At 45.2% G+C, this 25,459-nt stretch overlaps 2 protein-coding genes across 5 annotated transcripts in view; one reads left to right on the top strand and one right to left on the bottom strand.

Annotated features, from left to right (window-relative positions):
- DOCK1 (dedicator of cytokinesis 1) overlaps positions 1 to 25,459 on the bottom strand; it is a 531,871-nt gene that overhangs the window by 282,201 nt on the left and 224,211 nt on the right. The window lies entirely within an intron of this gene.
- The window catches only part of INSYN2A (inhibitory synaptic factor 2A), a 56,116-nt gene that overhangs the window by 28,640 nt on the left and 2,017 nt on the right, over positions 1 to 25,459 (top strand). For both annotated transcript variants that reach the window (XM_047826041.1, XM_047826039.1), the window contains one exon: positions 11,781 to 11,852. In XM_047826041.1, the coding sequence (XP_047681997.1) occupies positions 11,781 to 11,852 (72 nt within the window). The remainder of the gene's footprint in view (positions 1 to 11,780; positions 11,853 to 25,459) is intronic.

The raw sequence follows: 25,459 nt of genomic DNA, 5'->3' as shown, positions 1-25,459 counted from the left end.
CCCAGCTGTTCCGAGCACCTCCAACAATGAGAGCGTTCTGCATTGTTTCATTTAATCCTCAAAATAACACTGAAGGTAGAAATTATCTGCACCAGAAAACTAAAGCTTGGCTATGCTAGGAAACATCCCCAAGGTCAGAAGCCTGGTGAGAATTGGCAAAGGCAGACTTCCCATCTAGACCTGCCTGGCCCGGGCACCCACTCTCTCACCCTCTAAAAATGGGCAACCTCACATATCCGCCCAGAGTTAAGAAGCAGGCATTTTTGGTGCGACTATAAATCTGCATTCTTCCTTCTACTTCGAAGGCACTAAGAGGCTCTTGTGCCCAGAGCTGGTGAGGTCTATGCAAACCTAGGTTCTGGAGAGAGTATGCTTCTAATGCAGCTTTTAAAGGGATCCCAGTACTGAAGTATGTTTTTAAGGATTCAAGCTCAGTTAAGAGGAATGTCCTCTGTGAAGTAATTTCAAAAGAACCAAAGCCACTGATCTTGAGGGACCTGAATGCCAAGCACAAAATCTATCCTTAAGCAACCTTCCCGGGGAAAACACTTCAAGACCTTCATGTACCATCTCTCACGTTAGTGACGCACTAAAAGTGACCGCCACGGGCCCCGCGGGCTCCTCTACGTTCCTCAAATGTGAAGGACTTCCTCAAAAGTTCATGTGAACAAGTTGAGGAAAGCATGCAGTGCAACCAAAGTAAGCACGCATGTATTTTGAAGGCCAGATTTGAAAGGACGTTTCTGAGAATCGAGTTCCTAGACACCAAAAAATGGAGTAAATGTTTCCTATCAGTATCTCATTGGTTACAGCACCAGACTATCTCCCCAGATAAAAGTCTCATAATGGGACATCAAGAATGTTATAAATGATGGCACCAGAATTTAAAGATTTTAATCTTCAACCGCAAGAGCTCTGAAGCCGTTGTTTAAAAAGTCAGTCCAAGGTCAGACTTTTGAAACAACGGCCAAACGCTTCACAAGCCTAAGTTCTGATTTCAAATGAGCCAAGCTCCTCTAAAAAAATAAAAAAAAAAAAAAAACAAAATAAAGTAAAATAAAATAAAATACATCAAAAGAAATTATCACTCAAAACTAAAGGCCTCTGTGGATATTTACCAGCAGAACCGAGAGCAAATGCACATTGTCTTCAGATTAAAACCCCTGTAGGTCAGACTTTGGGTACCCACGGTTCTCGTGCCGGAGAAAAATGGCAAAGCCGGAGCCAGCTTTGCTTTTAATACAACATACCCAGACCCCTATCCTCATTCCAGTGGGGTAGCCAGTGCCACCACAATTCGTGTTCGTTAATTTTCAATAAATTATAGCTTAAGCTTTATCTGTCTTCCAGGAAAACAAGTTAATCAGCTCGGCCTCAGCTCAGCCCTAAAAAGTTGTTTTCCTTATGAATAAGCTACTCCCGGTGCCCTTTGGGGCAAGTGACTTGTTTCTCACCACGGCTCTCATTTTGCAACTTAGGGACGTATGAAAGAAGACGCAAGCTTTGCCCTGTTGGTAACATCACCAGCCAGTCCACACACAAAATGATAATTACTATCTTCTCCAATTCCTGCCTATTATGATTTTATATTAGGGAAAAGTGATTTTAAAACTCTCAAGAGGGAAGTTCTGCTCTAATAATAGTGTTTATCTCGGTGTCTGTCTCTGTCCGAATCTGACAGTAATAATAACGTATGTGCAATAATAATAATAATATATTCTGATTGCTTATCGTGCCCGGCTCTGTGTCAAGGGAAGCAAGCAGGGAGTTGAGGCAGAGCCACAGGGAGACACAAACACAACAGTAAGCACTGCTGGAGGTGAGGCAGAGGGCAAGGGACAGCAGCTGGCTCCCACGGACCCCCACGTGCTTGACGTGTTGCACGAGCAGCCATGCTCTTCCGCTGACCACCATTTTGCTTTGCTTTATAACAAAAACAAGCATGACGAGCTTCCCTAAGAGCCAGAGTCCCCCGGGAATTATGGAGTCACCACATGTGGGGAGCTGCCAGGCCAATGAAATTTAATGTGTCAACACCCTATAAAGAAAACAACGGCATTCATTATTAAGAAGGTGTGTGTTTCTCACTGAAACTTGTTCTCCAGGGTTGCTTCTGGGATAAAGGAACGACATTTCCCAGGGACGAGGAGGGGGGCTGGCTGAGGTGCGGACTGAGCCACATATTTTAATACTTGGGTGTGGGAAGCAGAAGATGACTGACCTTTTCCACTTGCTGGAGAAATTTAAGATGGGATAACGTTAATACTTGGAGACAGATGTTCTCACCTGATCCAGCTGGGAACATCGCAAAGCAGACCGTCCTATTTTCCATTCCAGAAGCACAAGTGTCTGATGTCAGTTAAACCAACAGGGTACTCACACAGATGCTTCATTCATTCATTCATTCATTCGTTCACTCATTCATTCACTCCTTCATTCACTCGTTTTCTCATTCGTTATTCAAAAAATATTTCTTGAGCCTCCACTACACTTCACACACCGATGTGAGCCATGAATGTCCATCAGGGAACAAACAGACAAAAATCCCTGCCCTCATGGTGCTGACATTATCATGGGGGATACAGACTGAAGGCAAACTAAGAACTAAAACGTGTGGCATGTTCAACAGCGGTGAGTATTGTGGAAATGCCAAAAGCAGAGAAGAGAGATCTCATGCCCATTTTGAGGAGTCATGAAAGAAACAGATATTTATGATGTATACCTCACCCTGCTCCATGGAGAGCACTGGGCCAGGATTGGGAACTTGAACCCGTGGCCCCCAAGATGCTCTCAGTCACCGGGGACAGAGACACCTGATCACATCATCAAAATCCACTGAAAAATGGTCTGCGGCCCCACAGGGTGCTGGGAATCTGCCAGCAGACATGCTGTCTGTGAGGGAACAGAGCATCTGGGCCAGAACAAGGATGTACGTTTCAGTGAGCACAGAAACTGTCTCCAGAAATAGTGGGATTTCTCAAAGTTCTACAACTCTACTTGGTCACCATACAAGCAGCTCCTTCACAGTGGAAACACGTGTCCTTGAGGCTTGAAGTGTCTTGAGGGCAAGGACTACGTTTTATTCACCCAGGCAACTGCTCCTCAGAAAAAAGCCATGCACCAAGCTGGCGCTCAGACAGCATCTGATGAACCGTGCACATCACATGCAACCGTGCTGAAAGCGAGTCGGTTGTTCTGGCTCATCTAGAGCCAAGTCTTTTAAGGTCTCATAACTAGAACATGAAGCGGACACCACCAGGACTACCGATGTGTCTAATAAGGTGACTCGGGGCTTGCATGTGGGGCTAGTTCTTTAAGGGTCAACATCTCAATTCCTGGCTCTGGGAGAACAGATTAATAGCAACTTTGAGAACTCTACCCTCCAGTAGAAAAAAAATTAAGGTGAAGACAAACGGGAGGAAGAAAGAACTACTTCAATCTATGAATGGACTGTAAACCATCATTTCTAATTAATTTGTTTGCTCTCAGCACACTTTGCAACAAGCCAAAATTATAGATGGTGTTAGGGTTCCCAGGCTAGCCCTCAAACTTTTTTTCAGCTGTACTGAGGCTCAACTAAAGAGGGCTACAAAGTCTAACCATCGTGTTGGTAATAGGATATTCCTTCTCCGTTCTAACATGAAAGCCCAAAAATAGATCTCCCTTAGGGGAGTCAGCCAGGACAACTCTATTTTTTATACAGGGTTTGTTTGGAACATGCACATTCACATTCAGGAGGATCACATGAGACTAAACGGAAAAGAAGTTTGAAGTACTTCAATGTCAATAACAGCTATTTTCTCCAAAACAGAAGTCCTAGATGAACAGAGGAAACCAGTAGTTAATGGGATTGGCCTTATTGCCTGACCTAATATCTACAGGCAAAAGGGCAGGAAAGGAAAGAAACCAGGGTTATATAATAAGCAATGACTGCTGGTTAGAATTCTGAAAACACAAACAATTCAGTAATTATACCAAAGCAAATCTAATGTAGTCTGCCCTATACCATATTCAAGATACTGAACAGAAAACTGAGTTTTTTTATTTACACGTCAGGTACGAGCCGCTAAACTTCACTGGACCTGAGATCAAGCCAACCCTCATAGATCTACGGAGTCAAAGTGACCTTCCCAATTAATTTCCTGATGTGTTCTTCCATTCCTCATTCCATGTAGCCACAAACGTTTATTGCCACCTCTCCTGCGACTGGCATGCAGGCTGTTGGCTGGGCAAACAAAGAAAAGTACGAAGCTCACCGAGACAATACTGAATGGTAGCTGTTGTGGCAGAGGAAAGGTAAGGGGGCTGCCCGAAGGCACCCGAGGCACAGTTGTAGGCTGCTCCTGCAGAATCTAAGAAGGCTTCAGACCAGCCAGCCCTTTTGGACACCCAGGGGGACACAGGGGTCCCGCTAAGATTTGGAGTCACTTATTTCGCATTCTTTAAAACACAACCTCACTTTCTAAAGGACACAAAATGCTTAGCCGGATGGGGATCCCAGGCCACTAGTGAGCACAGGACTGCCACTGGCTAGCAGCTAGCTCCCATCAGTTTCTGGGGAAAAGGGAACCGGTCATAACATCGCCAGGGAAAGCTGGTTCTGCCTTCTATTGATCAACGAATGACCTTGGGGGTTTGTGAGGACAATCGACTTTGCATTGTTTAGCAAAGTTTAAGTGGATGCCCCCCCACCAAATCCTGGCATTTAGTAGCTTCAGTGCATAAAGCAGAGTTGAGTTTACATGGATATATATGGGAAGTTAAATTCACTGTCACTGCTGAACAGCTAATATAAGAAGTGGCTGCACTTCCAGAGCATAATCTGGCAAATTCCTAGTGAGAACTCAGCCTTGGGAACAAACCAAAAACACTGCCAGAGGTGGTCTTAAAACACAGTGCGGGGTCACTGAAAACAGCTGCCTTTGGCTACTTTTTGAAACTTAATTTCTCCCAACAATGGTTGTGGTTTCCATTTATGCCTCTAATTAATGTGACTCTTAAGTGAAAAAGCACTTGCTGACACAAGTGATGGCTGCGTTATCAAGAAGGGATGGCTGCGTTATCAAGAAGGGATGGCTGGAGCACAAACCTGGGCTAGAATGAGGTAGAGAAAACACTTTTTGGCACTTAGTGAGAAAGCCAGAAGAACACGAGGGATCAAAATAAGCCTAAATTAAACAAGTACATAAAATTATCATTGAGAGTAGAGATCATGCCATTTTCTTTTTACAGCAACCACCATCTCTAGCTAAGGGCCTAAAACACAGCTCTGAGTTCATTCAAAGGGACCAACCCATTACCCTGCATAACGTATGTGTTTTGAAGACCACAGAGAAAGGATCGTGCCCTGGGTCTAGCATCACCCAAGACATCATCTGCCTGAATGCTAGAAATTCCGAACCTGCTGAAAAACCACCATGCCATTTAAAAGACCAGCAATTTAGCAACGGGATCACGGGCACCGTGTGGGACAGGCCCACAGCACACTTCATGCTGACACACTTGTGACATTAGAGGAGAGGAGAACGCTTTCCTGAAGTCAAAAAACACCCACAGTCACCCAGGAGTGAAAGAAGGACATTTTCAATTGGGACATGAAGATCTTATGGAGGAAATCATGTCGGGGGACGTGGCCATAGGAGCAGCATGGTTAAAGCCAATCCAATAATCCAGTGCTAGTAATTACTACTGAATATCACAGGATTAATTTCTACTTGCCAACCATTTATGACGTTGTCGGACTTTGTTTCTGATAACAGGCACAGTGAGAGACATTTCTTTTTTCCTTTCCTGACCTTTTAACCAATTAATTTGGGGGGGGGGGGGGTGGGGAGGGTCAGAGTTGTTAGTCCTGCCTCTCGGGCGTCATCTTCAAGGTCTTTCAGACACTAAGAGCGGCTCGGATGTGTGGCCAGGAAGAAAGCTTTCGGTGACCTTTCTATGACATTTCTCGGCACCCTTTCCTACCACCTAGGGCCTTGCTATCTTAGATCTCCCTGTGATGCATTCTCGAGAAAGCACATGCTGTCTGTCACTGCCACTCCTGCTCTTGGGCCCCTGCCTCCAAGGACATAGCTCAGGCTGATGCTGGTAGCCATCCTTCGTCCTTCATCATCCCCATGGCTTTGTTATAAAAACTTCCACACCAGTTCCGCCACATACCGTACCTTCTTTGTTGCTACTGTTGTCCACTCTACTTTCCATTACGTCTTTTGTGACTGATCCGCAAGAGGAATAAGCAGAGACTTGCAAACCCCAAATTCATCACCAATTTTCTCCTTTTTATGTAAGCATACAAAAGTATGTTTTTATACCCAAGATTTTTAACTTTTAATGTTTATTTTTGAGAGAGAGAGGGAGGGAGAATGAGGAGGGAACGGGCAAACAGAGACAGAGACACAGAATCCGAAGCAGGCTTCAGGCTCCGAGTCGTTAGCGCAGAGCCCGATGTGGGGCTCGAACCCACGGGCACGTGACATCACGACCTGAGCTGAAGTCGGACGCTTAGCTGACTAAGCCACCCAGGTGCCCCTATTTACAAGAATTTTTGAAAACGACAACTAAATATTGGAGCAGATTACTGCAGAAGAAGCCTAAGGTAGCTGGAGAAACTGGTGAATTGCCCACAGAATTAAACGTGAGAATTCTAGGCCACTCCAGAAAGGAGGCCCCAATGTTGTGTCTGAATGAGGTGTCCCGACTAGAGTTCCACACTGTCTTCTATAAACAACAGTCATTTCACTTCCTTTAAAGTAGAGCAAGGTCTTATAAAGACATCCACAAAGCAGAAGTGGAAATGGCTCTCCACCTGGTCTCCGCCAAAACCACCTTGTAAAACGCGCTTGTCCACATCCTTCTGCTCTAGCAAATCTTGAGCAACTCCTCCTCTGTGAGTTTTCACGATGTCCATGCTCTTCCCATCCTTAATCATCTCATGACTCATGTCTAGTCTCATTTAGCTTTCAGTGAAGCCCTCCTTGACCGCAGAAGTGTCAAAAGGGTATCAAGTGAGGAGAGGTCCCAGGGTCTGGAATTTGTTCCTCAGTTGGAACTGTGAGCTGGAGGGATGGGGGTGGGGGGTGGGGGCTGGCAAGAGAATCAAGGGAACAGGAGAGAAAAAATACCAAAGACAGCAACTTGGTACTTGGCACTGTCCTTGGTGCTGAATGATATGTTTGTTTTTCCAAGTTACATCTATCGTTAAGACCAGAAAAGGACTGACAAATGGCAACTAGCTACAGTGGTACAACTGTATATGCTACAAAGATCAATGCATGAAAAAATCCATGTTTATAATGGGCATGTTTATCATTAGTGTCCAAAGGGGTTCCTGCTGGGGAAAAAGTGGGGACCAGAGCTTTGCACAATGTATACTCTTCATTTGCTTTTTGCACTTAGTTGGAATTGTTTCATTAGATTTGTCTATTACTGAACTTCAATAGGAGAACCAAGAGAGTGATTGTATTATTTGTTCAAATTAATATTAACCAAATAGCATACTGGCATTGTGACAGGCATAGGATTATAAACCTGTATGAGGTATAATTCCTCAAAACAAAAGGAAAGAGAGCTTCACAAAGACAGCAGTTAACTTGCAAGACAGAAAATTTGTAATTTTTCATCAAGACATTCTTTCTCTGAATCTTTTATATCAATAACCTAATCTTTCTCTTCTCTAAACTTATAATCACAAAAGATCTCTAGCCCTACTGACAATGGAGAAGTATCTGGTCCAGTAGTTCAAAATTTTTGGACTGCCTCTCTTCATGGCAATGGTTATCTAAAAGGATAATCATTTCAAGTATTGGTTTTATGACTTGTTTCCAAGTGAGAAGGAAAAATTAGGGAAATTCCATAAGAGCACTTTGTGTTCTCTGTCCTATAGAAAGAATTTATCTGTTTCGTCTATATTTGGAGAACACATTCATTCAGATGCTGTAACACAATTATTAATGTGACCATAAAATTATCAGTGAAGCCAAACCCCACAGCTTGAAAGCTCCAAGGACAATTAGATGGATTATCAAAGCAATAAGCACAATGGATTACATAGTTTAAGCCTTCTACTGAAAACACCTGCATGCTTAATAAAATTTTAGCAGGTATACCTTGATTGGCATTAGCTGCTGGAGGCAGCCTGTGACTTAAACCACATGACACGAGGGCAACACATTAAATTTTATCCGCAAATTAATTTCTCATTGATCTCTGTTTCTATAAACTGCCTGTAGGGACTCCAAACACTTGAATCCTTTAAACAAAAGAAAGGTTAAAAAAAAATCTTAGAAACATACTGAGGGGTCTCTCTAAGAAAAGTTCATGGCAATGAGAGCCTGATAATACTTCTCAGACATAATGGAACTATGACTGACCATCTTTCTTTTAAATTAGCTAAAAACCAGTGACCACAAATATGTCTTCATGTAAAGTAGACACGGTGACTCGTTTGCTTATCAATAGACATCAGCCAAACCATACTATGTCTCATGATTGAGTGACATGGGTTGTGTTGTAATAAAGGAAGCAAGAGAAAGGAAAATGAATTAAAGTGATATTGGAGGCATGGGTGAGAGTTAGTCAAGAGGAACTGTTTTCCAAGTCACTCTTTCAACCAGCTAGAAGAAAAACTCTAGAATGGCTTTCCATTACATTTAAAATAATGTCCAAAGAGTTTCCAATTTTACATGGTCTGCTCTCATCTCCCTGTACTCCTACATGCAACATCTGTTCTAGCCACACTAGCCCTTTTTTCTGTCATGCAAACATGCCAACATCATTCCCATTGCAGGATGTTACCTGGGAGAGTCCTCCTGTTTGTACCACTCAGCCCTGGACCTTCAGATGACTGACATCTTTTTTTTTTTTTTAATCACTAAGGTCCCATTTCAGAATCCATGCCCTCAGTGTGCTAGCTAAGGTCACCTCTTCACAACCCTTCCTTAATACAGAGCATTATCAAAACTCACCCAACTCATCCATCCATCCATCCATCCGTGTGTTTGTTTTTTGTCTGCCTCTGCCACTCTACTGCAAGCTTCGTAAGGACAAGGATTCTGTCTTATTCAAAAATGTCTCTTCAGTAGTCAAATAATGTCTAACACCTAATGGGCACTTAATAACTATTTGCTTACTCACTGTAACAGGGTTAAAAAAAATTTGTGTACTTTTTAGACGTGTTAAGAATAGTGTTTTCAGAAAAGTACTTTAAAAAAGCAATTTCTAACTGAAGAACACTAAGGTCCTGAAGAGAGGCCTTTTGTGCATCTTTGGTACCCACTGCCCTTGTCCTATCATTGCTGGATTCACTGACTATCCCAACCTGCCCATTACACATAGGGCAGAATAGCAGTCCCAAGGTAGAAGGAATGTGTCACAGAGAATCAGAAGACTGGGGTCCAAGAATAATGAGATCCTGGACCTGAAATGTTACTGTATTCTCCTCTGTAAAATGAGGATAGCATAATTAATTTGAAGACTCAAGGCTCTAACGTGAGATACTTGGGAATTCTATGATATTGGCAAGTAAGGGGCGTTGGTATTGATGACGCTTGATAGAGATTTGTCCTGGGGTCTAACACAGGAAGGTTCTACAAGGTTGGAATTCATATTTTCCTCAGAGCCAAGAAAGAGTGCCCACACATAAGGGGTAAGAAATGTCCCTGATTTTGCCTGCTTTCTTTTAAAAATGCAAACTTTGGACTATGACTAGCATCTATAAACAGCTGCCTTGGTTGGTGGTTAGCACATGCTAGTGCAACCCAAAAGCAGAACGGGATGTCATTTGCAACCCAAGCTAACAGTGCCACACCCGCCATGTCATTGCTAGGACATGGGCTCAAGTGTTGTGCACAATACTGTACAGAATGACCTTGGTCAGAAATGAGCTTAGGGCAAGCTCTAGTAGAATATGCCGAATAGAGAAAGTCATTTTACATATACGTAAGGCATGGAAGAATGCAGAAGGTCAATGTCATGACACAGGGGAACCCTGGAACGGATTTGACAAATCTGGCACCAGGTGGGAAGGTTCATGAGGAATGTCCTCTTGGGGTTTATCATCAAGAGGACAAGTCTAAGGAAGAAAGTGGCCATGTCTCGTGAAGACAATAGGGAGGGTGTGATGTACATACACGCTCTCGATTGTTCCTCTCTACTAAGCCAAAAGTGGGAATCCAGAGAAGCCCTGTACAGAAAGTGATGGTGGACCAAGTCAACGCACATGCAGCCACACAGGGATTCCAGTTGTCGCCCAAATACAGTGGGGTCACAGGCAATGATCAGCAACACGTTAGGGCCAAATATGGTCACTTGATTAATAAGAAAAATACACAGAATTCAAAGGTCAAGTCCTGAGTTTACCAAAGCTCACTGAGACAACATGACATTGAGTGGAAAATCTTTTTGTCAAATGTTTATGTAACACAAAATATAATGAGGAAAACAAAAGTTATTTTCGATTCAAAATCCATGATGCATACAAGAGAAGTTTACATAGTGAAGGTGTTAAAAATATTGACTGCTGATGTTGACAGCAAACCTCCTGTGCACACTGTTACTATGTTGAGTGATTCTCTAAATGTAAATTTACCCCCTAAGTGTACATAAGCCAATTCAGGTGGAAGCTCTTCTTCTGCCACAAATTTAACAGACTGTGGTTATCGCGTTTGCCCCTGGGTACAAAGTAATATTTGGAAAAACTACACCTGGCTGTTAAAAATATCAGTGAAGAAAGGTCAACTGAAGTTGTTAGAGGAAGCAGCATCAAAGCACCCCCTATGCTAGTTTCTTGGGGCGACTGAGCCAAGAAATAGTGAAGGCCTGATCAAGAAAACCCTGCTTATCAAACCTTGTGGTTTATTCAACCTTCCACAGTATGTTCCAAAAAATACTCTCAGGTTCTTGTTTTTTTGGTTTTGGTTTTTGTTTTTTTAAGGAGGAAAAGAGTTAGCAAATGCCCCACCCTCTACCCCCCCACCCAAAACAAAACACAAAAAAACCCCACCAAACGAGTGCCGCCTCACAGGACTTATAGACCTCACAGCCAGAGAAGGTCAGTGGGAAGGCACGGCAGCAGCATAGCATACTTGACCACAAGGCCGAGCAAACTGTTTTCTCTACAGAGCCAGAGAATAAATATTCTGGAATCTGGAGATCAAGAAGTAAAACAGAAGATATTCTGTAGATAATTATGTAAAAACTTTCACTAGTTTTTACTGTCAATATCTTTATGGACACTGTAATTTAAATTTCATTAATTTACACAGTTTCCAAATATTCTTCTTCTTCCTCCCCCCCCCCCAACCATTTAAAATGTAAAATCCATTCTTAGCTTGCTGGACAAAAATCAGACCAAGGATGGGATTCAACCCGACAACTATAGTTTGCAGACCTGTACTCCAGCAGACCGAGAGGTCGCGGGGCAAAATTAAGCCACAGAGTCAGAGTATCTGGCATCGGCTTTCCCTCAAAGTTCATTTAAAACACCATAAGCGTAAAGGTGCCCTGATTGTCTTTTAACAAAATCAGATTATCTCCTTCACCCGGTAGCTGATGTTCACATTCTGGATTTATTTTCCATATCATCTTCGCTGTAGACGTCGCATTGGTTTTGTATGATAAATGCAGACAGGAGCAAAATGGGAAACACACATTAATCAGTTTCCATTACCATGACGAGCGACGGCACTGGGAAGGCATCTGGTGTGAGTGAGGTGTCTGCTCTTTAACAGCCAGCGACCACCAGCCACCGCTTGTAATGCTCTCCTGTTCTTATCTTGTAGGCTTTCATATCGGACTGGGCAAGACACAGCTAATTGTGAGACATGCAGGAACAGTGCATGTGTTATCTATAGGTATGTTAACGTTCTCCTCCTCCCACTTTTCTATTACGAGTGACAAATGATGTTTACCCACAAATGCAAGAATCATTGGGGGCCGTGCTGGGATGATCGTATGAGACACCGAGTAAAGGGCCTTACCTGACCACAGTTCTAAGCTACTCTTCCATCCTCAGCCCCAGGTCTATGATCCCAGGATGAGGGAGAGCTTGAACTCGTTGGTCTTGCAAATGCATCTTAGTGGTTTTGAAAACGGGGAGAGAAGTTTGATGGCCTGCTGCCTCGGAATCGATAGCCATGAGCACTGTGGTGTGTTCCAGAAAGCTCTGAAATATAAGCCCTTCAGATGGTATAGATCAAAGGCTGCAAGCCACACCGCATGTGCTAGGAATACCGTAGAAGGACCCAGGCCGCTTGCATCAAATGCGCAATTTGCTTCCTTAGGAACTCACAGAGACCGTTGAACTTGCAACTCTCGGGACTTAACCCCCTGTCTAGAACCCCGGCAGCTGTTCACCATGTTTCTTAATTTAAACTTTATTTAGATTACTCACCTCAACAAGAATGCAGCAGAAACTTTCAACAGGGAAAAACCATGTTAGGCTCCTCGTGATAATTTAGGATTTTCAGACAGAGTCACAACCTTCAGAGAGGTTACGTACGGCCTTTTTTCTTCTCGGAAATGTAATTTTCACAAAGTGAGAGAGGAGTGGGAGATGTTATGATTTAGTTCATTGCGTAAAATGAAGCTTGGAGGGCAAGTGTAGTTGACTTCTCAAAAACAATTCTAACTGCATAGTTACATATCCAGAAATGTGTAAAAGAACTCCCATCTCCCCCACCAGCAAATACACCTTCCAGAAAGATCTTCAGAGTTACCATCCTCTCCTCAAAAAAGCGGAGACAGAGAGAGGGTATAAATGTCTTCAATGTAGCAAAAAGCTGGAGTCCACACAACCTTGGGCCCAGCACATATCTCCAGTCGGGGCAGAACATTCCAGACAGGACTCAGCCTCTTTAACAGCGGAGCTGAGTCACTTGGTGACCTTCTGTGGGACCAGGCAGAAGAAACCCAAGGCAGACATGAGCGCCGATGTCACACTAGCACATTTCTTACTACAGAAGTTCTCAACAAAGGGCAATTTTGCCTCCAAGGGGACATCTGACAAGGTCTGGAGGGAGACATCTTCAGCTGTCATAACTAGGGAGGTGCCACTGGCATCTAGTGGGTAGAGGCCAGGGATGTTGCTAACGTCCGATAAAGCATAGGACAGCCCCACAACAAAAATTTATCTGGTCCAAAACGTCGGTTGCTCCGAGGCTTGACAAAGCCTACCCTACTGGAACCATCGCCAGGTTAAGGTCCATAAAAGGCACAGGACCCTGCAACCCTGCAGCAGCCCCCACCCAGCCTGCCAGTCCGCCTGATTGTCCTCGGCTATTAACAAAGAGGAAGGTGAAAAGCAAGCACCCAGGCGAGTTCTGTTTGTCAAGAACTCGCACAAATCGCAAATTATGTCCTCGGGGACTGCTACGTATCAGAGGAGTCTGGTCAGTGGGAAGTTTCTCTACATTCATATCATGGAAGAGAATTTAGGGTCACCAGCGAAGGGATGTAACTCTGACATAAAATAACTTAGGAAAAGCAGTGAAGAACGAAAGCGCCTGGCATATAACCTCCCCGTTTGGCTTTCGTTACTCTGGGAGCTACAGGTCACCCAGTCTTTTAACACAACAGAGCAGAAGTGAGCAGAGATTTCCAGAGAAGGTTCAGAGTGAGCATCATGAGCACAAACCCATTTAACATTTTGTGGGTGATTGAAAAAAGAATTTATTAGGACACTCTCCAGGGTAACTGAAGTAATTTAAGTAAATTTAGCTCTAAATCCAGAAGTGACTTACATTAAAAGTGATATTAAAAGTGATTTAACAAGCCTGTGAAGGACAGAAATTGGTCTTTTTTCAGGAATTAGCTTTGAGTGGTTGCTATTTAGACTTGGCTCAGCCAGCATTCTGCAGGAATCCCCGGACACCAGCTACTGGCCCACTTTCTGAAAGAACTCTGAGGGTCTCGGAACCACAGGAAATTGCGAGTAATTGAGCAAAGACTGGCCAGTTAGAGGGACCGGGGCCATTGTGATCACTGTGCTTACCTCCTACAAAAATGGGAAGATGCATGTTTACTCACAGAGATCTTCTCGTCAAGAGATGTGACCACGAGGGAAGGCTGGCCTTCCCTTGGGGGTGTGCATCTCTCCCAGGTGCATGGGAGGAGCCACACAAACCCCCCCACCGGCCCTCTCTCTAAGTGAGCCAAGTATCCTTGGAGAGGTGGTAGCAGAAAATTGGGAATTTTAGATCTCTCGTGCAGGAAAGTATTTTAAAATCTCTCCTTCAGAGTGACAATTCCCCAACCTCCAAGCTTGTGTTGCACACAGAAGCTACCCTAGAAGGCCTAACAACAACGCTTCAGCTGGACTCATAAAGTCAGCCTTCCAGCCGTTAATCCAGACGAGGACCTTGCTATCACTGACACGCTGAACACACACAGCTCATCAAGCTCTGTTCCCAATTTTCCTGCCCCTTCACGTTAGAAGTCACTAAAATTTAACTGTGACTAACTTGCACAGGGTTATATGTCAACAAAAAATTTAAACGCTCTGTACGCTGGTTATTGACACTGGACCAGAGTGTTCTGAGCTCCATAGATAGTAAAAGTACAAGCTCACTTCTGGTCAACTAATTGAAAACCCAGTCAAAAGGGAAACCGTACGCTTAACCTGTTAATTTAATCTGAATCCTATAAACGGAGCTCTTATATTTACTTGGTAGAAAGTTATGCCAGTCTTTTGAGAGGCGGCCCAGGTGTTTTCTGTGAATGCGGGCACCCCACTAGCGTTCCAAGGGATTTTCCATGAACCATCTTGTGAGAGAATCTGATTTCAGAAAGCTTCTAGATCCTGATTTGCCCCTACCTTTTTCACACTTGATATTTGGTAACACCTTCTTCTGTCCAAAGCATCTAACTCACAGAAATAATTCTCTTTGACTAAGTTCTATTACATTGGTTTATGTAACATTCAAGTAAGTCACATCATTTCAATGATGGGCACCAACGGCATACACAGATCCAAACACAACATCCTCTTGGTGAGCACACAGCTGCAGAGCGAGAACAGAGAAGCCTGTTCACCAGGAGTGTCAGCCTCGTGTGGTTACGTCACCGCGGAACCACATCAGTGGTTAATCCAGGACAGCCGTGAAGGTGGCTTCCATCATACTGTCTGAATACCAAGGACTAATGTAACAGGATGAAGGAGATACTGGTCTGGTTCTTGGAAGACTTACATCTCTCTGCATCTGCCCTGATGGCTGACAGTTGTTGATACACCTTGATTCGTAACTTCCCGATCACAGGGTTCCCTTTTGTCAAAAAGAAAGGGGAGCAAGGGGAAATTCGCCGGGTGATGTCTCAGTTTTCAGTCAGGCCTATGACTTCATCCTCAAATGTCAAATGCTTCATGAAGAATGGAGGTTTCTTTGGTGGAACAGCATTCAGAACTCGTTAGTCCTTTTGCAAGAGAAAGCACCTGTTTGGGGGAGCCCGCAGCATTACACAGCCACAGCATCCCAGAAGTACAGGCCCAAAGTGAGCCAGAGAGAGTGCCCAGATTTCATAGGCTTTAGGATTTAAGTCCATTTCTTCTCACCGAGGAAACCTGCAAACAAGTCCTCCTTCAATTCCTGCACACTGCTCTATAGAGACAGGGTCCTGTCACCAAGGGCCAAGTTAGCTCAAGGTCAAGGCCCTTGCAGTTGGTTCCAGGCGTTGTTCTTGCAGGTGGTTCCAAGCTCTCAGATCCTAGACTTCGGGAATATTCCTAGGAGTCCCCATACCACCATCCTGGCCACTCTTCTTGGCCTTTTCCCATAGGATGCCTAGAGCACCTCGAGATTGAACACGTTGAAGGAGTTTCAAACTAAAGAAATTTTTAAATGCCAAAAGACTGCGGTTATCCCAGGAACTGGTAGAACACAAGGGGCCATCATAGCTGCCATATGCATGTGTTGCAATTTGTCATACCTGTTCCCTGGCAAGCAGAGAGCCCTGGAAGTCAATGAATTTGACCCCGCCTGTCTTGCATTTACACTTGAAACCCAATTCCCCTCTCTGAGCAGCATAAGAATCCACCGTGTTTCCAGTAGCAGTTGGCCCGGGGAGCTGCAAAGGGTGCCGTGTTCAAGACCCGGCTGCCTGCAGTTTCATCAACACGGTCCTGTAATAAATGTGTACCTTTGCCACAAGCAGCGGTACATATTTCTCTGTAAAAAATAAGTCTGTCGTGGAAATATACAGGACTTGGAAGAAACATCAAAAGGACAAAAGGTCCTGAGGCAATTTCAGGGAAAAAAGATGCCAATACCACAAGCCAAAGGTTGGCAACGTGAGCCTGCCAGAGCCTGCTGCTTAGGCACCGGGGCGCCCCAGAGGTCGGGGCTGAACCCCGACCCCCTCTCTTGGGTGGGGTGTCCGACAAATCTCTATATCACGTGGGACAGCATGAAGGGATCAGGTAGGTCCCTTCCGGCTCTGAAAGCTCATTGAGTCAGGGATTTCCAAGTGATTTACAGCAGCAGTGAGTCTGAGCTTCCACGGAAAGTATCCAAGGGAGGAAAAGTGTGGACAGTCACAAGGCATTTCTCACCCAAGGAATGTCCGTTCCTGCATTGGCAAATCGATTTATGCACAGCCGAACCACCATTCTTAGGCAGCGAATTGATTGCCCTGCTCGCTCCAGTCCACTGAAACCCCAAACATCAGAAGTAGTATTTCCCATAACTGGGGATTTGGAGGTAGCTGACATGATTAGAGTTTTTCCTAAGATGACATCCCCTGGATTGTGATCTGGACCAATTATGAAATTCTAATTAAAGACCGTCTCGGCATGAACAAAGATTAAAAGAGATACAAGTTTCAGGTTTCTTTAGCAAAACTTTTCTGGCGAATCATCCGTATTTCCTGTCACAATACGCTGTAATTATTTCAGAAAATGTTTTAGAGATAAATTACTAATATAATCTTTGCTCAAAAGCAGTTCAAAATCCTTTGTACCCAGCCTATCTTGGTAATTCTCTAGTCGGACAAATCTGCTGAGTCACCCTCCTGATGATTCACCTTTTGTTCAGATTGTGTTTCAGGAAGGAACAATGAAACACACCATTTCCCTCCCTCACTGAAGTGGTTAATTTCTAAAATAATACCACAACAAAATGGCTTGAATTCCGATTTGTACATTTTTATGAAAATAGCATGTGCCAAACTCAATTCCGAGGCTTTTGGGAATGAAAGCAAGATTTAAAAGGTAATAATGATGCTGATTCCAGATTCATTAAATAGCATCTCTACCAGAATTTAAATTTTTCCTGTAAGTGTTAGAAGTCTCACCATTAGTTGCAAGACCTGAGGCCACTGTACCCTCTAGGAAGATACTGCCCACACCTGCTCCATTTCTGTACATCAAGGCCACCACACAGTTGGCCTCCAGGGACACTAGTTACGTGGGGGAGCAGTCGGGAGGCAGGAATATGGATGGATATAGGAATGCCAGAAGTCTGCTTTGTTTTCAACACCAGTGAGGGAGGGATCTTGCAGACTTTCATGTTGTCTGTGTCCTAATTTTGTCATTTGATATGATCCATTGATGGTCAACAATGGGCAGGATTTCAAACCACTATTTTGGTAAAATACCCAAGCCCTTTCCATTGGATGCTTATAGGCATTTCTGCAGCAACCATTTCCACGGGACTCCTAGGAAACGACAGCCTCCACCCCAGTCACTGGGAGCTGGAAAGGAGTCTGTAACCTGGCTGAAGATAAACCCGCGCACACCCCCTAGGGTAAGACTTGCAACAACAGAGCTCTGACAAAGGGGAACCTCCTTGTGCCACAGATACAAGGAAGAAAGATTAAGAAGGAGCTGAAGGAAGCTGGGATGTTCCACCTGGGAGGGGGCCGACTCAGAGGAGGCAGGATGATCTTGGAAGGACACCATGTTGAGGAGGGTTCAGATATGTGCTACAGAGCCAGCTCCTCTGACTGCAGAGTCGGGAACGACCAGCAGGAACTAGGGAGAGAAACAGCCAGTGCTTCCCCAAAGATGGAGGGAGATGCCTCGCTGCTCATGCACACTCATCTTTACAGCAGCTGGGAACTTTCTAGTACCTTGCAATCTCTGACTGCTCATCAAGTAGGCAGTTCTCGAATTCTGCACGTTCTTTTCCAAAACGACCAGAGAATTTCAGGAAAGAGGAGTAAGTTTAGCCTTCCATGAGACCGGAGGAGGAACTCACAGAATTAATGGGTGGCATTCTCTCAAATCATCCTTGGTAATTCATAGCATCGCCAATAAGAGCGCCACATATGGGGATGCAGAGTTTCCAGATGAGATCGTGCACGGAGATTTTACTGATTCTGGTGTAGTGCACAAAGTGCAAAGAGCTGGTGAGGGTGACGCATGATCAGGACAGCCACCAGCACAGTAAGCTTCATAACTAATGAAGTCTTATTGTGAAGAGAGGTAATTGCATTTGTATGCATAAATGGTGCCAAATCTAGCCTGTCCAGAGCCCACTTGGAGTGGAATCTCTACAGCCTTTGTCATTTAGTGATTATCTCTTAGTGGAAGTGCTCTGTCCAGTCCTGCTCTAATTACCGCCACTTAGTGTAGATTCAGTTCTTTAACAACATGAACTGATGTGGAGGAAATTAGCCTTTTGTCTAATATTTAGCGCTCTGTTCTTAGTATTTACGGTGAATGATGGGCTAGGAGGAAGATGACAGAAAGGAGTCCCTGGATAATACCTTGTGCAGTGAGAGTCTGGCATGAGGAAGTATTTTTTTGATACAGTAAATTAAAAGTCAGAAAAAAAGATTTAACGGACCTCAGAACTCTCCCTGGAATTTCCCAAAGCCAATAATGCAAGTGTTTTCTATTCTATCAGAATTTTAAAAGTATATGATTTCTCCCACCTCCTCCCAACATATATGGATTTGGGTTTTTGTAATAGTAATACCTTAATTCTAAAATGCAACTCTGATACAGAGTAGATGCTGGAAAACCAAAAACTGATTACTGATCTCAAAGTACTATTTGTAAAGCAATCAGTTAAAAGGTACTCAGCAGAGAAAGGCTGATTATATTGATAACCCTTCCCTTAAAACTCTCACCTTTGGTTATGCCCCAAGGGAATAGTTAAGGAGGCATTCACTGATGTCCAAAACTGCTGGGGGGGAGGGGGGAAGGTTGCATTGTCAGTATCATGAAAAAATAGATGTAACTCATTTTTATATGAATATGGAGATTTTTCTAGGGGCTCAATGTAGGACTGGGTCCCTACCACAATGCCCTGAGTTAGATCCTTTGAAATCCCATGGGGAACACAGTGACTAGAAAAGACAGTGGTTGCTAGGGCCATACAGCTCACTCAGCTCTCCCATCAGTCACCCTGAAAGAGCTCCTCTCTTACACATAGCATCCCTGGAGATACACTGGGGAGCCTGGGGTTTACATGGCCACTGGTGACACCAGAGGACACATACAAAGAGATAATGGTTTTCTGGCCTGTGCTATGAGACTATCATTAATTCCTATCAGTGCAGATAGCATTCCTTAGCTCAGATCTGAAATGAGAGAGCTCCATGGAGCATCTAGAATTCGAGTCCTGGGTTGGTGGCTCGGGGGGGGGGGGGGGGGGGGGGGGGGGACGGGGTCAGGTTCCTTTGCACACTACCTCCAGTACCGTGACCCCAGGAAGTCATTTGTCTCTCCAGGCAGACAGGTGCCCATCTTTAAAATGATAAGAGCAGATGAGGTGATGGCCAAGATAATGACCAACCTCACTCTGGTCACCTAATGTTCCCCGTCCCCCACCCCCAGCACCTGCCAGACTCACTATAACCAATTCTGGGGAGTTCCATGTCTTCTCATCTTAACTGTAGTTACAATACACTTCCTGCCCAAAGACAAAACACTCATGCTCCTCATTGAAGCCAGGGACAGCAGCATGTTGGCAGGTTACATTTCATCATTACTGTTCCCTTGTAATTACAATGTATGATCTCTGCGGCTTGCTGGGCATGTGGTGTAAGATATGCTTAATACACATCCGAAGTCTCGTTAGTGATCTGGTCCCTTTCTGACTCGAGAAATTATTATGGGTAGAGGTTATAAATAGGGCTGAGTCTTTACACTTTGACCTCTCTGGGGTACAATGTGTGAGAGGCTAAAACATGGTTCCTTGATCCTGGTGCATGTGGCCAGCCCGTAAATTCGGGCACTTTGATAAGACCTGGGTGCAAGACCAGTATTTGTACTCCAAAGGAAGTCATAGCTAAGATGGAGATCGAGGACAGAACTCAGCCCAGCACCAAGGAAGAGGGCTGTTTTCCACTATAGTCAAGATAAAGAACCACTCAGAAAAGTCATTGTCTAACAATAACTTTGGTGACCAGCATATAATTATAGCAGGATAACAGACTAGTGTTTTTAGTTTTTACAACTGTAATAATTTCCTTGCCATAGTGTACCGGGAAAGGAGGGGGGGAGATCTTATAGTTTAGGGATTAATATTATTGAATACCCCTCTACTTCTGGTATTTTACATCTTATAGTGATTCTATAAACTTGGCTTATGCACCTACTATGTGAAATAATGGTGAGGGAAGGATCCAAAGTTATGATGAATCAGTTCTATGTTCAAAGGGTTAAAAAGCTGGCAATATAAATTATTAATATTTGAACCTATTGGCATGGGACTGACAGATAATATATAATATAGGTATATTAACACATAAACATATTTTGTATATATTCATTTAGATGACAGATTATAAATGTAAAATAAAAAACAGAACAGTAGCATTCTGTAGAGGTCAGAAGTGAGGGAATGTGGATTGAGTTCATCAGTTTATTTCAATTCAGAAACAAAACATGTTCTGAGCCTGACACTGTATTAAATACACCTCAGACATAAGAGGAATTAAATAGGGTCTGTCCCTCAATGAGTTCAAAGTCATGAGAGAAAAACAGCTACGATCCAATGTGAAATGGACATGCTCTAGTAAAAATGCAGACACAATGATGCCTGAGGGGCAGCTTGTTCCACATGAGTTTGGACAGGAAGGAGGGTGGGCAGATGTGGTTATTCTGGAAATCCCACAGAAAGAAGAGGTGTCATGTAGCTAGGCTGAAGGATGAGCAGGACTTTGCCAAGGAGTTTTAGGATTTCTGAAGGTGACTATGGAAGGTTACTGAGAAATGGGTTAGGGAGAGGAGAGAGGGGTGTAGAGGAGTAGGAAACAGAGGGAGGGGAGAGGGAGGTGGGAGAGAAGGGGGAGAGAGAGAGAGGGAGAAAGAGGGAGAAGAAACAGAGAGAGGGAGGGGAGAAGAGGAAGAGAGAAGAGAAAGAAGTCAAGATAGAAGGGAGACAGGGAGGCAGAGAAGAGAAAGAAAGCCCACTGCTTGGCAGTTTCAATGGTCAAAGGAAAAACTTCTCAAGGTCTCAACAAGGGTAGTGGATGTTGGCCCAAGAGGAAGGATGCTGAGGGCAAATCCACTGACCCAGCTGGTGGGATCAAGCAGAAAGGACTAGTGAAGCTTGATGGCAAGGTGTGTGGCTTTGGCCACCTGGATGAATGCTGGCTGTAGGCTGTGTTTGAAAGGAAAAGACAATAGGCTGGAGGAAAGATTTGATTTTGGACATGCTGGATGTATGATGCCCCCAGATATTCAAGTGGCAATGCACTTGGGAGAGTACGATGGCTATTTTGGGTGCGGGTTCTTCAACTACCTGGAGGTGTGGCCAGGGTCATGTATGGAAACCAAGGCCCAGGAGGAAGAGACTTCCTAAATTCTCCCAGCTGGCAAGGGACACAGCCAGTCTGAAAACTCAGAGCCTAACCTTGGGCTCCCTCTGAACAACACCGGCGTTGTCCATGGTGCTGATAGGGAGCTTACAGATTCTAGCTATATACGTAAAGCATTGCACTTTGGGGAACATGATCTGTCCCATCCAGATCTACACAGCAAGAGCCAGCACATACCCTGATGACTGTGTTTCTCTGCACTCGAGGTTGTGCCATGGAACGTCCATGTGGTGGAAGAGCGCATGTCCACCACCGTTTCGCAGCCCAGCAAGCTCAGGTCCCCCAAGGGGAGATGATTTACCCACAGTGGCGGAGCGCAAGTCAGTCAGAGCCACAGATAGCAAAGGGGACTCTGCGATCTCATTCAGAGAGAATTAAAAACAGACGCTTCTGCTCTGCAGTCTATGGAGCCTGCCGACGTTGCTGAGGCTGGAGAAATCCAAGATTTCAGGTTTTCCTCCACTCCAGAAAACACAAATGCTTGGGAGCCAAACTCACTTGCTTTCAACTCCTAACTGCTCCACACAGAGGACTGAAGAAAGGGATGTTTTAACTATGTTCCCCTTAAATTAACTTGAGGAGTTGGCGACAGCGTGCTAAAGAAACCATGGCGAGGTCCAAGTATTTATAGGAGCATCAGACAAGCAGAGCACTGACTGGAGAAGCTACAACCACACTCCTCTGCACAGGGAGTGGGGGGAGAGGTGTTACTACAAAGCTTAGCAGAGTCTCCAGGAAGAAAACAAAGCTTGGGTGCCAGCTGACGGAGCAGCCTAAGATTTAGGATACACTTTTGTTTCTTTGGAAATGTACAGAATAATAATTTTTAAGAAAAGCCCCTATAGTTAAATTTTTCATTTAAAAAAAAAATTTTTTTAATGTTTATTTATTTTGAGAGAGAGAGCAAGAGACAGAGAATGACCAGGGGAGGGCAGAGAGAAAGGGAGACACAGAATCTGAAGTAGGCTCCAGGCTCTGAGCTGGAGAGCCTGACACATGTCAGCACAGAGCCTGACACGGGGCTCGAACTCACAAACCATGAGATCGTGACCTGAGCCGACGTCAGATGCTTAACCTGACTGAGCCACCCAGGTGCCCCCAAAACTTGCACTTTTAAAAGATTAACCAAAGAAGTTGACTCTACAGCCCATTGCTTTAATCACTTATCACAGTGGGTCACATGGAGTAGGGCACGTGTCTTCACGAAAGCCTGTGCTATTGCATGATTCTGTTCACATGGAGTTCTCAACACAAAGCCTTTGGTGAAATGGTTCAGTTGTCTGGCGGGAGAAGGGGAAGCAGGCAGGGAATGGAGAAGTGTCAAGGTAAATAACAGCAGCTCCTGGGGACTTATGTCTTGGACACAGCCCCAGGACTTCAGGGCATTCTGTCTCACCCAGCACAATCTGCAGTCTGGGTTTTTGCTCAAGCATGAAAGGCGAGAACACCTAGCACAGGTAAGGCTGGTTGGCCACAGCCCCTTCACATTCATGCTTTGGAGCTCAAGAATCAGGACTTTTTCCAGACTGCTCATCCTCCTGACAGACAGCGTTCTGCATGACCCACATCTCTCCATGACAGTGCATCACGAACACCAGATCCTGCCTCAGGAGATGGGTGGCAGTTCCAGAGGCCTCCTGCTTCACGTGTGCTGATGGGCACACAGACCCCGGCGGGTGCAGAGAGCGGTGGAGACCCCCGGCAGAGTCCACGGACCTGGACTACGAGGTCTACAGCCCAAACTTGGAACACAAACGTCTCCATCTATTCGTTCCACCAGGGTTATGTCTCCGAGCTGGAACCACTCCAGGGAAGCAGGACTAAACTGGACAGTGGAGGCCGGTCACCCTCAACAAGGTGGAAAACACCACCCAGACCTCCACCTGTGGCCCAGGCCTTCCTCCAGCCCACAGGAGGAATGAAACACTACTCCTGAGCTCCCCTGAGCAGAGCACGGGAACAGCTGACCACTCACGAGCGCCTAGGGACCCCGTCCATCCTTTCCAAGATCTTCAGACAGACTCTTCCAGAAAAAGAGAAGCACGGTCTGAAAGTGCGGGGCCCAGCTCCAAAAGGATCCTTGTGTGTGTTGCAGAAGATGTTTCCTTATCTTCTTTGATTATGTTCTGACAGAATGGAGACAGGCAGATTCCACTTGGAGCGGGCTCCACGGCGGGACCCCCAGGAGAAGCCCTGTTGGTCTGTGGCAAGGAGTGGGCTCAGGGTGGGAGGAGAGAGGGGGCAGGGGGCACGGGCCACGTGACTCAACCAGAAGAGCCCAGGGCAGCTAGGACTAAAGCAGAGGTGACTTTGTCTTTTAAGGCTCTGCGTTCACTTGTCAATTCACTAAGTATTATGTAGTCAACTGCCATGATCCAGGCTCTACTGTGGGTGCTGGGAACAGGGGATGGGACAACATTCCCCCAGTCCCTGCACCTGCATTTGGGGGACAAAGGCAAAATAATCAGGAAACAAATAAGTAAGTATTCGTGGTGAGGGCAGAGAAGGAGAAAAGAAAGGAGCGGTGGGAGGGACCTGTCGGAGGCAGCTGGAGAAGGGGGACGAGGAGTGGCCAGCTATGCCAGGGCCAGGCAGGGAGAAAGTAAGAGCCACGAAGACCATAGTAATGTCTTCAGCAGTGGTGACCACTCCAGCACCACGGGGTCTGCCAGGCAGCCACAGGGCCCCATCCCCACATCCAGTGTCACTCAGGGCACTGCCTCTCCCGCAGGCACGGGATAAGTGAATAACTCGCAGGGTTGGGGTCTGTGCGCAGAGTCCGAGGGCCCGATGTCCACTGGTGGCTTCTGTCCAAGTCCTCTGCTCCAGACAGGACAGCAGGTGCTGCTTCCCTCTGGCCATTTGGCTAAGACTGAAGGGACCTCTGCTGTATGTCAGCCACAGTTGGCCAGACTACTAACCTTCAGACACTGCCCTCTCCAGTCAGTCGTCTGCCTCAGATCAACCCGGTGACTTGGTGTGTTCCTTCCACAATGACAAAAGGCCCCCAGGGGACAACAGGGCACACGGTACTACACATCATGTGTCTGATAGCCAGGGCACACCGTTCCACAGGCAGACGCACTGCCATGTGTGAGTGATTGGGGGGGGGGGGGGGGGGCGGGGCACGGCTCAAGGTCACTGCCGGTCTCATGGCAGGCTTTCCCAGGGGGCATACACCCTCCCTCCATAAAGAAGCCGGCTCTAGCTCCTGCTCCTGAGGGCAGCTTCTCAGTAATGGGGGAGGGCAAACAGGAATCAACTCGACAGATAGAGTCGAGTCATTTTGTTAACAAGAACTCAGATTAGATTACTCTGTGATTACATGGTTCCGCGGTGTGATAAATTGGTTAATAACAGGATTCCCAATGTAGCTGCTTAATGGGAATTCAATAATTAGAGGTACCCAGAACTGTACTGTCGGCCTAGGAAATGCTGGCACCCGCCTGACCATCTAATAACTCAAAACCTATCTGGGACTGTTGAAGTGGTTATGATCTGGAAGGCATGCTTTCAATACGAACCAAGCGCCTGATAAAATTACCCTTTTGTACCTAACACACCACGCTGGATACCACAGCATCTCACAAACTCAATTACAAGGTCCTTGTTTTCCTTGTTAAAGGTCCAAGCCAAAGAATTCTTTAATATCTATCTGTATCACTGCTCGCTCCTGTTCCCATTATGAAATTAGTGA

Source organism: Prionailurus viverrinus, chromosome D2 (genome assembly GCF_022837055.1).
Source record: "Prionailurus viverrinus isolate Anna chromosome D2, UM_Priviv_1.0, whole genome shotgun sequence".
NCBI classification, from domain to species: Eukaryota; Metazoa; Chordata; class Mammalia; order Carnivora; family Felidae; genus Prionailurus; species Prionailurus viverrinus.
The sequence above is the reverse complement of the archived record's forward strand: the minus strand, read 5'-3'. Positions and strand labels throughout refer to the sequence as shown.